General features: G+C 41.2%; 1 protein-coding gene across 1 annotated transcript in view; it reads left to right on the top strand.

Annotated features, from left to right (window-relative positions):
• Nucleotides 1-11,973, top strand: part of c2cd2l (c2cd2 like) — a 22,794-nt gene that overhangs the window by 4,662 nt on the left and 6,159 nt on the right. The window contains exons 3-8 of the mRNA XM_037687555.1: nucleotides 8,082-8,177; nucleotides 9,739-9,858; nucleotides 10,037-10,141; nucleotides 10,659-10,772; nucleotides 10,915-11,014; nucleotides 11,095-11,227. Of these exons, the coding sequence (XP_037543483.1) occupies nucleotides 8,082-8,177; nucleotides 9,739-9,858; nucleotides 10,037-10,141; nucleotides 10,659-10,772; nucleotides 10,915-11,014; nucleotides 11,095-11,227 (668 nt within the window). The remainder of the gene's footprint in view (nucleotides 1-8,081; nucleotides 8,178-9,738; nucleotides 9,859-10,036; nucleotides 10,142-10,658; nucleotides 10,773-10,914; nucleotides 11,015-11,094; nucleotides 11,228-11,973) is intronic.

Below are 11,973 nucleotides of genomic sequence, written 5' to 3'. Positions count from 1 at the left end.
ACGACTAATACTAATACTACTACTAATACTACTACTACCACTAATACCACTACTACCACTACTAATACGACTACTACGACTACTACAACAACTACTACTACTACAACTACTATTACAACTACTACTACTAATACTACTACTAATACTACTACTACTAATAATAATAGCAAAACACTAATAATGTAAAATAATACGGTAGATGGGTATGAATGAATGAACACAGCAGCATGAGATCAGCAGCATGGATAATCAGCAGCACAAATAAGTCACATATCACCAAAGTGGCATTACAGTGATTTTTGAGTGAGTCTGCGACAAAGTTAAGACTCAAAGCTGTCTGCTCCTCAAAAAAATAATGTTATCTTACTTTTTATATGTATGAATGTTTCTGATCAGCGCCCTGAGATGACTTCTGTTGAGACTCGGCGCTTTATAAATAAACTTAATCGAATGCATCATAACTAGATTGAGTGTTACATCCACTTTTCATCACCCCAGCTCCGATGTTAAGGTCACAAATCAAGGTCAAATTTAATACAAGGTATTGTTTTTCCTTCCTGTTTTTAGTATTTTACCTTGTTTCATAATGTAGCTCAATTTTATTTTGTTTTATATCACAACTTTTATTTACGTTTCATTTTATATGCATTTTATGTAGGGGTGATTTATCGGCCCCGATTTCCTTAATTTTGGGAAATCGGAAATCGGCCGATACTTGCACGAGAAACCGATTTTACCGATTTTTATTTTATTTTTTTAGTTTTAACAACAATTGTCTGAACTTCATTTATATTTCAGAGCAATACCTCATGGCCAGTTAAAACAAGTTTGTATTGTTCTAGGATATTGTTCAAGGGTATGTTTTTTCAATAAAATATTGGAAAATTGAAGGTGCATTGTGACCTTATAACAGTGTCGCTTATAAAACAAAATTGGAATCGGCAGGTCAGACTTTTTAGAAATCTGTGATCGGCCAGAAAATTGCAATCGGTGCACCTCTAATTTTATGACTGTTTATTGTTGTCTGTACCTCATCTGTGGTTTTGTCTAAAACGGGTCTCTCTTGTAAATGAGTCCTCGTGACTCAGCGAGACTAACCTGTATAAATAAAGGTTGAATGAATTTGCGTGTCCTGCCCATATCGTCTGACCTGTTCAAGATAAATTTAGAAAACAATATGAACCTGTACCACCACTAGACGGTGCGTTGCATCATCGTCTTAATCAACACAGCTCAAAAGTCACGTCCACAAATCAAGGGGTGGGGTGTTAGCAGAGCGCTACGTTTGTATTGCGTGCGATTGTTGCGTTTTGGAGTCTGAGCTGCTACAATCTCCGCTCCCAATCCGTAAGGGGCGGAGTTGCGCAGGGGGTGGGGACTTGGGTAGGCGGGGCGCTCGGTTTTATTGACAGGGCGGGGCGCCCTCCTTGACTAATGGTAGCAGAAATATTGAAGTTAAAACCAGGTCTTTGCTTGTTTGGGCTGTTGTTTTAGATTTCTGTATACATATAAGTATACAAGTACAGTTTAAGTTTTTTCAAACCAAACCGTTCTTTCAGTCTTACTTGTTACGATTACAGTCAACAGATTAAATTTCTTACTGGTAAAACCTGCTTTATAGAAGTTAGTGGAGATAAGGCAAAGTATTTGGTGTCAAGAAGGAGCTGCTTTTTTTTAACCACTCCTTTACTTCAAGTATCTGCCGCCTTCCCGGCACTTTCCTGCGTCCTTGCTGACAGATCGACGAGCTGTGCCGCGCTCTGCCTTCAGAGTCGTCATCTTTCACAGCTTTAAGCTAACTATGTCTTCAGCTTGTGAGATTAATGCTGACGGAAGAGTTGAAATAATGTTGGATTTTAACCAATAAAGTTGAATGAGGCTGCATGATTAGAATAAAGCAATAAACGTGGTTCACTCATATTTCTGCCTATAGAACAATCTATTTTGTATTTAGAAAGCAACCATCTGTTCCTACTCTAAAATGTAATTAATTTTTGTGAAATATCTGAGTGATTAAAAAAATCATTCTACTTATCGGTAGTTGGAGAAATGCATATTTTGGCACATTTTTGGATTTTAGTCAAATGCGAGCAGCAAAATTGGGCTAAATGGCAATGAGGTTTTTTTTTTATTAGTCCGTCACCTAATTAATGATAAACGGAGCATGACTTCTCAGTTCTTTTTAAGAAATGAGAAAGGCTTGTTGATTGTTGTCTTCCCCCCAATGGAATAATGTGATTATCTTATCACAATCAGAGGTGTGAGTAGAGGTGTGGTCCAAAAACAACCTAAAACCAGAGCTTGCGTGTTTTGAATACAGACAATAAGGAAAGGCAAAAGGCTGAAATGTCAGTTTATTAACACAGAATACATAAAGAGTTGGAAAATTGAAAATCGCTTTACAGTGCACTGTTCTGCTAAAGAAAAACCTTGGGACCTGACATTCTCATGGATGTTATTTAGATAAGTACCACCCTCCCACACGTTGCTGCAGACTAAACAAGCTTCTAACAGCCAACTGGTTTTTTACGAATGCATTATGTTGGAAAAGAGCCAAAAATGACGTGCAGACTGGTGTAGCGTTCCCTGTGGCCTATTACATGATGGCATTAAAAACTGCATTGTTCTTAAGGTCAAAATGAAACCAGATAAGACCCAGAATCCACGTTGCTTGAAGTTTCCAGTCACTGATGTTTTGGAGTGCCGTGTCCTCTGCTGGTGTTGGTCCACTGTTTTCTGAAGTCCACCTACATCTACCAGGACATTTTAGAGCACTTCATGCTTCCTTCTGCTGACGAGCTTTATGGAGATGCTGATTTTATTTTCAAGTTCAAGGTTCTTTATTGTCATTTGCGTCACATGTGGTACACGAGGTGACACGAAATTGTGTACTCAAGGAACCAGTTACACCCCAAAATGGCAAAAATATAAAGTATACAAAGAAAAAGTATATAAGGATCTAAGATGTACACTAAATGAATGTTAAACGATGTGCTAAAAGATTTGAGATATACGCTAAACACTAAGATTGTAAAATAATACAGTATATTAAACAGCAGCCCGAACATGAGTCTTTAGTGAGTAGATGGGTATGAATGAATACAGCAGCAGGAGATTAGCACCATGGATAATCAGCAGCACAGACAAGTCACATATCACCAGTTAAAGTGGCATTACAGTGATTTTTTTTTCTTTACAGTGATTTTCCTGGTTAGAGATTTATGAGTCTAACAGCTTCAGGGCAGAAGCTGTTCCTCAGTCTAGTGGTTCTACACTTATTGCTCCTTAACCTCCTTCCTGAGGGGAGTGGGGCAAAAAGTGTGTGCTGGATGAGTGGGGTCCTTCATGATGCAGGTGGCCCTCTTCCTGCATCTGGAGGTGTAGATGACTGTGATGGTGGGGAGACTGACTCCAACAGACTTCTGTGCAGCCTTCACTACTCTCTGCAAAGCTTTTCTTTCTGCAGCTGTGCAGCCTCCATGCCACACGTTGATGCTGGAGCACAGGATGCTCTCCACTGCACACCTGTAGAAGGAGGTGAGGACTGAGCTTCCCAGACCAGCTCGCCTCAGCCGTCTGAAGAAGTAGAGTCTCTGATGAGCTTTCTTGATCAGGCTGGTGGTGTTGTTGCTCCAGCTGAGGTTGTCATTCAGGTGCACAGGAGGACTTGTTCCAGCAGGACTTGTCACCTGCCCACACTGCCAAAGGTACCAAAAGCTGGCTATGGAATATTCTAATTTTCCGACACTGAATTTAGGCATTTCTTTATTTGTAATCCATAATCATCAAAGTTACAAGAAATAAAGGCTTGAAATTTTTCACTCTGCATGAGTTTCACTTTCTGAAATGATTGACAAAAAAATGTGAACTTTTTCATGCTATTCTAACATTTTTTTAGATGCACCTGTAAATTAATTTGACTATTTTTTTCATGCATTTTAGGTATGTTTAAAGAAATGGTGTATCCAAGGCTAGTCTTTTCTTTTGTTCAGTTTGATAACTACTGTATATCCATCCGTCACATACCATCCCATTCTACTCAATCCCATCTCATGGGATCAGATTGGATTGCAATCCCATCCCATCCCATCCCATCTCATCTCATGCCATCCTATAACGTCCCATCCAAATTCTGTCCTATAACAGTCCATCCCATCCCATCCACCCACTTTACCGGCTTTATCCTGTTCAGGGCCATGAGCATCTAGTGCCTGTCCCAAAGAGTCAAAAGGCGAGACACACAGCCATGCACAAACACACTTTCAAAGTCAGTTTAGTATCTAATAAGCTAATGGCAATTTTGCATTGTAAGGTCCAGCTTGGCCTGGGTTGGCCTGGCCCAGACATGTGGGCAAGATCACGATTGCAAGAATGCTCGAGGCTCATATATCATTTTTCACAACACCCAACAATGAAAAACATGGAGCTCATGCTATTGTTCATTCTTTCTATCATCAAAAACGAGGTAAAAATAATAGCCAGAAAGGGCTGCGTGCAGCTAGCAGAAGCACGGTAGAAAGATCCATGAGCGTGTGAGGCCATACAGCAGTATCATGCCAAAGATTACAGGATTACAAGACTTTGGCGTTGACCACCAAGCTAGCGCTATGGTCATTCTAGTCACACAATGAGTCTTTATTTGAGGTTAATATGTCAGTTGAGTGTTTAACCTATGGACATTTTGGTATACGGAATGATTTGAGAACGCGCCATCAATCTTCCAATTGTAGTAATCACAAGTGGTCGTTAAGTTAGACACATTAATGTCAAATGTTTTCTTGAACATACCGCACAACTTCTTGTGACATTCCATAGGTTCAGCAATGCAGTTTTCTTTAGGCATCTTGACGCATGTCTTTTCAGTTCTCGTACACGTTTTGAAAGCAACACAATGCTGTTCAATTTATGACTCAGTTCTGAACTTTGTGTTGACATTTTCCTATGCAAGGACGGTTCAGACATAAAGACTTGATTTTTCAATACCTAAATGTCTCAAAGGGGGTGCAGTAAAGGCTTGATGGATTGGTCATCCTCCACAGATGGGCAGAGCACCATGCAGAAACGGTGTACATCTGCAGCTGACACATGATGTCGGGCCGTCATTCTGTGGTAGCCAAGCACAAAGCAGAGTGCATCTCCAGGGAAGGAAGCTCCCTGTTCCTTTACAATCTGCAATTATAAAGAGCCTTGTGATTAGCTTCAAAATGCAGTTCAGTACTCCCCCCTCTGACTGCTGGAAGATGATTAATGCCCTGTGATTAATGCTCAAGTGGATTCCTTGTGAAGAACAGGGGACATTAAGCACTCAGTTCATTTGATATGAAAGTGCAGGAAAATAACCTTTTTATCTTTCTGTCACAGCTGTGGGCGACATTTAGCTGAACCAGCCAGTTTTACTCCAACGGACAAAACTTACTAAACTGAAAAAAAAATCTGCATGTGGCGGAGATTCATTTCAAACATCACTGCTTTCACTGTAAAATAATACAGTAGTCCCTCGTTCATTGCGAGGGAACAACCCCCCACCCCACCCCTGCAATAAGTGAAAATCTGTGAAGTAGTTGCATATTTAGTATTAACTATTTTCGTAATAGTTTCATTTATTTTGCGATCAAACATGCTCCTTTTCGTCAGTTCAGAATAAAGGGACGAGAAGACAGCCCCTGGTTTACTCCAGAGCGCTATATATGTATATATATATAAAGTATGTGTACAGTATGATCTTTTTTTTTGTCGTGTACAATCTTAACTTGAAAAACTGCGGAAAATCGAGTCAAGTAAAACCGCCAAGTAGCGAGGGACTACTTTATTGCCATACCTAGATAACCTTTGAGAGAAGTTAATTAAAAACTTCTTTACCATCAAAGTTGTCCTACTGGTTTTAATATTTTATTTTGGCCAAGTTCCTTGCTAACTATCCATGCTTGCTGTTTACATGATTTGTCTGAATAGGCTTTGACCTCAGACAACAGAAACCTTCAAGTACTGTCTTATCCCTTGACCGCAGACTCCTTTAATCATTCTCATGTACAGGACAGAAGTCCTGAACTTGCACACAGTACAGATTGATGCCACTAACGGTTAGATAAGGAAACGTGTTTTTTATATAGCTAAAATTATCTTTTTATGCTAAAGCTTCAACAAACGTGGTGAAGGATTTATCAAAAAGGGTCATAAGAAGCCAGAGGGTGGTGTATTTCTGTCTGACCCACATTCTTCATTGAGCCAGCTGGACCCAAGGGGTGTGATGCTGACAAACCTGAAATGGCACTACGAACACCCCCAGGAGTCTTTCGGCTTACGTGCCCTTCACATGCGTACGCACTGCTGAAAGTCTCACAGCGACATGCGGGCATCCCCAAATTATAACTTTAAGCGTGGTTGTCATTTTCTAAAATAATTCTTACAAATATAAATTTGTTTGACACATTAAAGAACTAGAAATATTCTCCGTAAATGCAATTTAATTTGTGTTGGATTTGGGATGTTTTTGTTGGTTGATAAGCTAATGTTGAAGACTGGATGTTAAGTCCCCCCCCCCCCCCCCCCTGCATGTTTCCTCATATTTGGCTTTCATCAGCACGTTCTGCTTTGCTACGGTCAGGACTTTTTATCTGCCCTTCAAAAGATGGCCGTATTATTGACCAGTCTGTTCATACGTCTAGAAACTTTCTCTTGTCTGGGCCATATCTCACGATCGGCTCAAGATAATTTAACCAACCTTCATACACATATGCGTCAATAGTATCTTGTACACGTTTCATCACCCCAGCTGCCAGCTCCCAGGTCAAGGTCATATATCAAGGTCAAAGTTAAAACGAGGTCGTTGCTCGTCCGGACCATAACTTTCGATCCGCTCAAAATAATTTCTCAAAGCATCATACACATTTGTACCACTACATAGCGCATCACATAATATTTTCATCACCTGAACTTTAAGGGCAAGGTCACAAATCAAGGTCAAAGGTTATACAAGGTCGTTGCTTGTCCAGGCCATTGCTGTACAAGCTGCATAGCTGTATAATAGTTTGTCGGTGAACAGTACTCTTGTTAATTTTTGCGTACAAACTGAGTTTCCATTGTTTAAGATATCTGAAAAGTCACAATCAGAAACTCGTTAGAATCCGTTGTCTTGTACTCTGGATGTAGTAAACGGTTGGGTCACTGAGCAGTCAACTGAAGTCAACGGAGCCGGTTTATGCTCCGGCCATGTGACCGTAGTGTTGGTCCAGTGAGCTTATGTCAGCATGCAGCAATGCATCTGGCTCCTTGGCCTTCTGGCAGGAACATCGACACATGCACACCAAGACACACAAACGTTGTCTCCTTGCACCGAGCCAATTAAAGATGTCCTGTTGAACAGATCTCTTGGCTTACAGTGAGAGAAGACCACCAGCGTTTCAGTGATCCCAGTGAATCTTTTATTAAAACCCCGAGCTGTACCACTTCTTGTTGTGAGGGGTCTCTCACAGTGAACGCTGCTTTGCTGTCAGCCTGACTAAGCACTGACCGATTCGGTTATCATAGACGGGCGTGGAGTTGTCTGAGCAGATTTAACTTGCAAATTTAATAAAAGGCAAATCACTACTGTCAAATCACAAAGACTCGTATTAATTCCTCCTCACTACCCCTGGGATAAACATATGTTGTACTGTTTTTTGCCAATACCTTTGGGCACTATTCATCCGAGTCCACTAATCCAAAAAAAGCTGTCTGGGCTTTAATCATTTCTGCTCTGCAGCATCTCTATGTGCATCGTGGTACCTTTTTATAAAAGCCATGACTGATACAAAAACATTTGGCATCAGATAACAATTTAGCCTTTACAAAGAGGCTTTTGACTCAAGAGAAGGGTGACTCTCACCAAGTTATGTTTTGGTCTTATAAAAGTGTTGCATGTTAGTGTTCATTTTAGATAATAAAAAAATAGTTGTTTCATCAGCCAGTTGGTGAAATCGTGCATTATGTCTGCTAACGGAGGAGTTAAAAGGGCAACGAGCTGTAAAATCTATTATGTCATCCGCATGTGTGTCCTTTTGTGTAATATTTAGGACATTTTTCTCCTCTTCTGCCTTCAGCAGAGCTCCTTCCAGATTACTTTCGACAGCAGTCTCCAGTTCACTGCTGGCTCTGCGATAGAGAGCGTGACCTGCGCTGACCAGGCGCCACATCGAATGGTAAGAAAACCGATGAAGTTACTGCGCAAGTTGCTGCTTTAACCAGTCGATAATCAGCTACAATATCATTTATTGCTCTTTTTGTTACAAAAATTGACGGGTTCGTTGATATTGGTGAATTGTTCGTATTTTGGGCGGCTCACTGGGCATCTGTGGCTGAGTGGTTGGAGCAGTCGTCCTCCAATGCGAGATTTGGGGGTTCGATTCCACCAGCAGTCACATGCCGAAGTGTCCCTGGGCAAGACACTGAACCCTCATTGCCTCTGATGTGTGTCCCATTGGTGCATGAATGTGATAAAGCTCTGATTATTCTTTGTAGAGATCTAGTAGAGTGCTGTATGAATGGGTAAATGAGGACAAAGATTGTAGTGTAAAGAACTTTGTATCTTGATAAGATAAAACGGTGCAGTCCATTTACCATCTGCTCTCAGTAACGATGACTTATGTTTCAAAAAGCAATTACTGAGACCCAGTATTTTGTAAAACGTGATGATACAGCTGTGATGAGCAAAGAAGCAGTCGATGTCAAAAGATCAGTTTAAATCAGAAAGTTGTGACAGTTTGACCTGAGCTTCAGAACGTGATAAAGACACGTCGGCTGATTGATTGTTCATGACGATGGCGTCAGGCGAGCGTCGATGGTTTTTATTGTATAGGCCTGTCGAAAAGCAGACGTATTTTGGTATAGTCTCCGTACGTCAGTCAACTTTCTTCTGTCCTGCCCATAATGTCTGATCCGCTCAACATAATTTAATGAAACTTCATACACAGATGCTTCATCACTACACGGAGTGTGGCGTTCACGTTTCATCACCTCACCTCCAAGGTCACAAATCATGATTAAACATTAGATAATGACTTTGATTGGCCGGGCCATAACGTCTGATCCGCTCAAAATAATTTAATGAAACTTCATACACATTTGTACCACCACTAGACAGCCTGATGCTTTCATCACCCCAGCTCTAAGAGCAGCTCGGTTCTGGTTCTGCAGACCAACCCTGCAGCGACGAAGCCCACCGCCCCCTCCAGGTTGATGTGTGTGTGGATCATTGAGCTTCAGGATTATTTGCAGCTTTCCTGCCAGTTCTGTGAGCTTAACTTAAAGCGTAGATTTGCGTTGCTGCAAAACAATCCCTCCATTTCGGTAGAAAACAGCAGCCGGAAGCACTGTTGGCTTCTGGGTAGTGTAGTTATTTTGACTGGCGTTACAGTGTAGACTTATTGAAAGAAAACTACAAAACGGCGACGCCTGCCCAAAGTTATTTTTTCGTTAACTTTTTATCCTGTTCCGTCACAACCACATGAGTAATATTAAAGTTGACAATCGTTGAAAACCCGTGAACGTCGAACCGCGAAGTAGCGAGGGACTACTATGTTGCAGTATAATAGTTTGTTGACGGACCTATTGTGTGCCGTATGTGGTAGGCTTGTTAATTTGAGTAACGGATAAAAGTTTGTGAGAAAAAGAAGTGCGTCTTACCTCGTCTGATTGATTGTTTGGTAAGAATGCAGAGATTAGCAATAGCTGATCTAAAATGACTGTCTTCTTGTTTTGTAGGTTTTGCACTGTAAATGTTGGGTGGATACTTTGACTTTTCCTGTGACGGTCACCCAGCAGTCACCTGCTGCTGTTTCCATGGACACCTATCAGATCTCTACTGCACCTGTGATGGCAGAGGTACCATCGCACAAATCTTGGGTTTTGGTAACATGTGCAGAGGAAGGCTGGTCTCTAAAACAGATGAAGAGGGCGAAGAATCACAAAAATCATAATGAGTTATCTTTTTAATCCTTTTTAAATGCAGCGCTGTTAACCTTCCATCTGCCTCTAATGTGTCGCTCTCTGTTTTCATCAGGTGGTGGTGACCCTGGAGGAGGTGGAAGACGAGGGTCTGCTGGTATCCTGGACTCTCTCCAGGCAGCCATCATTTTCTCTGACTGTGTCCTCGTGTAAACTGCAGGTGAGGACACCGGTCACAGACTCTGAGTAATCCGATATCCCAGCAGCAAGTGAAGGTCTCGCATCGAAAACCACCCAATTTTTTATTACAAACCAATAAATCTGCAAGTTTAACAATAGCAAGCTAATCCAGCACTCTCTATGCAAATATGTTTTCTGATTACACCTTTTAACAGGTTCTTTTAATAAATCTCTGCCAAGCCTCTGATTTCCATGTGAATCACTCTGCAGCCCATTTAACGCCACATGAGTCATGGAGGAAGTGACACTTTGGAGTTAAATTGCTCATTTTTCTGAGGCAGAGAGAAAACAAATGACATAAGAAGCAAACGAAAAATATCTTTTTATTTATTAACAAATGCATTGTAGAACACAGACTTCCTTCTTTAGAAAACAAGGGTGTAAAAGCCCAAATTGCGTTACAACATCAGACCAAAATAATTGCTCTAAGCAGCCTCTTTAGAAGTTATTATCCCCTTGATACAATCTGTGCTAAGTTTCTGTTTTTACTTTTTAAGTCCGCTGAGGCCGAAGCAGACCTGGACATGATCAAAGGAATGGTTCAGGACGCTCTTTTCAGCACTCAAGCGGCCATGGTCCTCAACCTGAAGACTTCTGAGCCAAGTTGTTCAGTGAGGAACAAGTTTTTAGCTCGGCGCTAATTAATTATCTATTTTCTGCAGCAAACAAATGTCAAAGGCTGCTGTCTTTAATAGATTATGGTCTTAAGCAGATTAAAAGTGAGCTCTGAACAGTTGTTTCTACACCCCCCAGTCCCCGATGGATCACCTCTCAGTTGGGGTGAACTCCTCATCCCAGAGTGTCTTGGTGAGACGACTCCACCTCCGGCAGCTCAGCGTGACCTTAAGTAAAGGTTAACCACCATTCTCGCTCAGCGTCTGATCGTTCTTTCTGCAGAGACAGCCAAAGTCTCACTGCCCTCCATGTTTTCAGGCCAGTGGTCCAGATCAGGGGAGCTTTGCTGCGTCCTGAGCCTGGACCAGCCCTCTGCAGAGAGGAGAACCTGCTTCCGGCCTGTGCCCGCCAACCCCAGCGCTGCACTTGAATGGAGTGAAGAAATGACACTGTAAGCTGTTCCACAGAACTCACGAGACTAAGAAATGTTTTTGTTTCAGTGAGCTGCTAAACCACTGTTTGTTTGCCAGAGTCACAAATTACAGCAGTGATTGCTACATGATAGATTTATTGTTTTCTCCAGTTTGATGACATTTTAAATCAGAACTGGTCATCAGCAATAAGAATCTGACAATCAGTGGGTTCAGTCTGCTCAATCTGCACTCATGAATCCTTCATGATGGAAAACTTTATGTATTTAATACAGTATTTAAATAACATACTTAAGTGTTTTTGTCTCCCTTGTGGAACAAAAAGGGGGAATTGGAAATTACGTGTGTCCATCCTTGCATGTTGAGTGCAATAGCTTGAAAAATAAGTGAGATACAAGCTTCCATTATGGTGTGTGGCAACATCTAGGTGTCAGAAAGGTTCCTTTTGAAAACTTGGTTGCCAGGTCAAAATCCAAGATGGCTGCCACCATTGGTGGTTGATAAAATTGAAATGACATTGATGAGACATAAAATAAAAGCCTACCTTTATACTTCTCCACAGTGCAACTCCTCCCCACTTGGATATCTTGCACCAAAAACATTAAGGTTTACTTACATCCTCTGTTCATCTCCAGTCCAGAAAAACACTCATTCAAAAAATGACAAACATTCACTATTCAAGTCCTTCACTGGTGGGAGACATCGGTGTACAGGTCGTTCTAAAAAAATTAGCATATTGTGATAAAGGTCATTATTTTCCATAATG

This window comes from Nematolebias whitei, chromosome 14 (assembly GCF_014905685.2).
Source record: "Nematolebias whitei isolate Nwh7 chromosome 14, NemWhi1, whole genome shotgun sequence".
In the NCBI taxonomy this organism is placed as follows: domain Eukaryota; kingdom Metazoa; phylum Chordata; class Actinopteri; order Cyprinodontiformes; family Rivulidae; genus Nematolebias; species Nematolebias whitei.
This window is presented reverse-complemented; position numbering and strand designations above follow the sequence as displayed.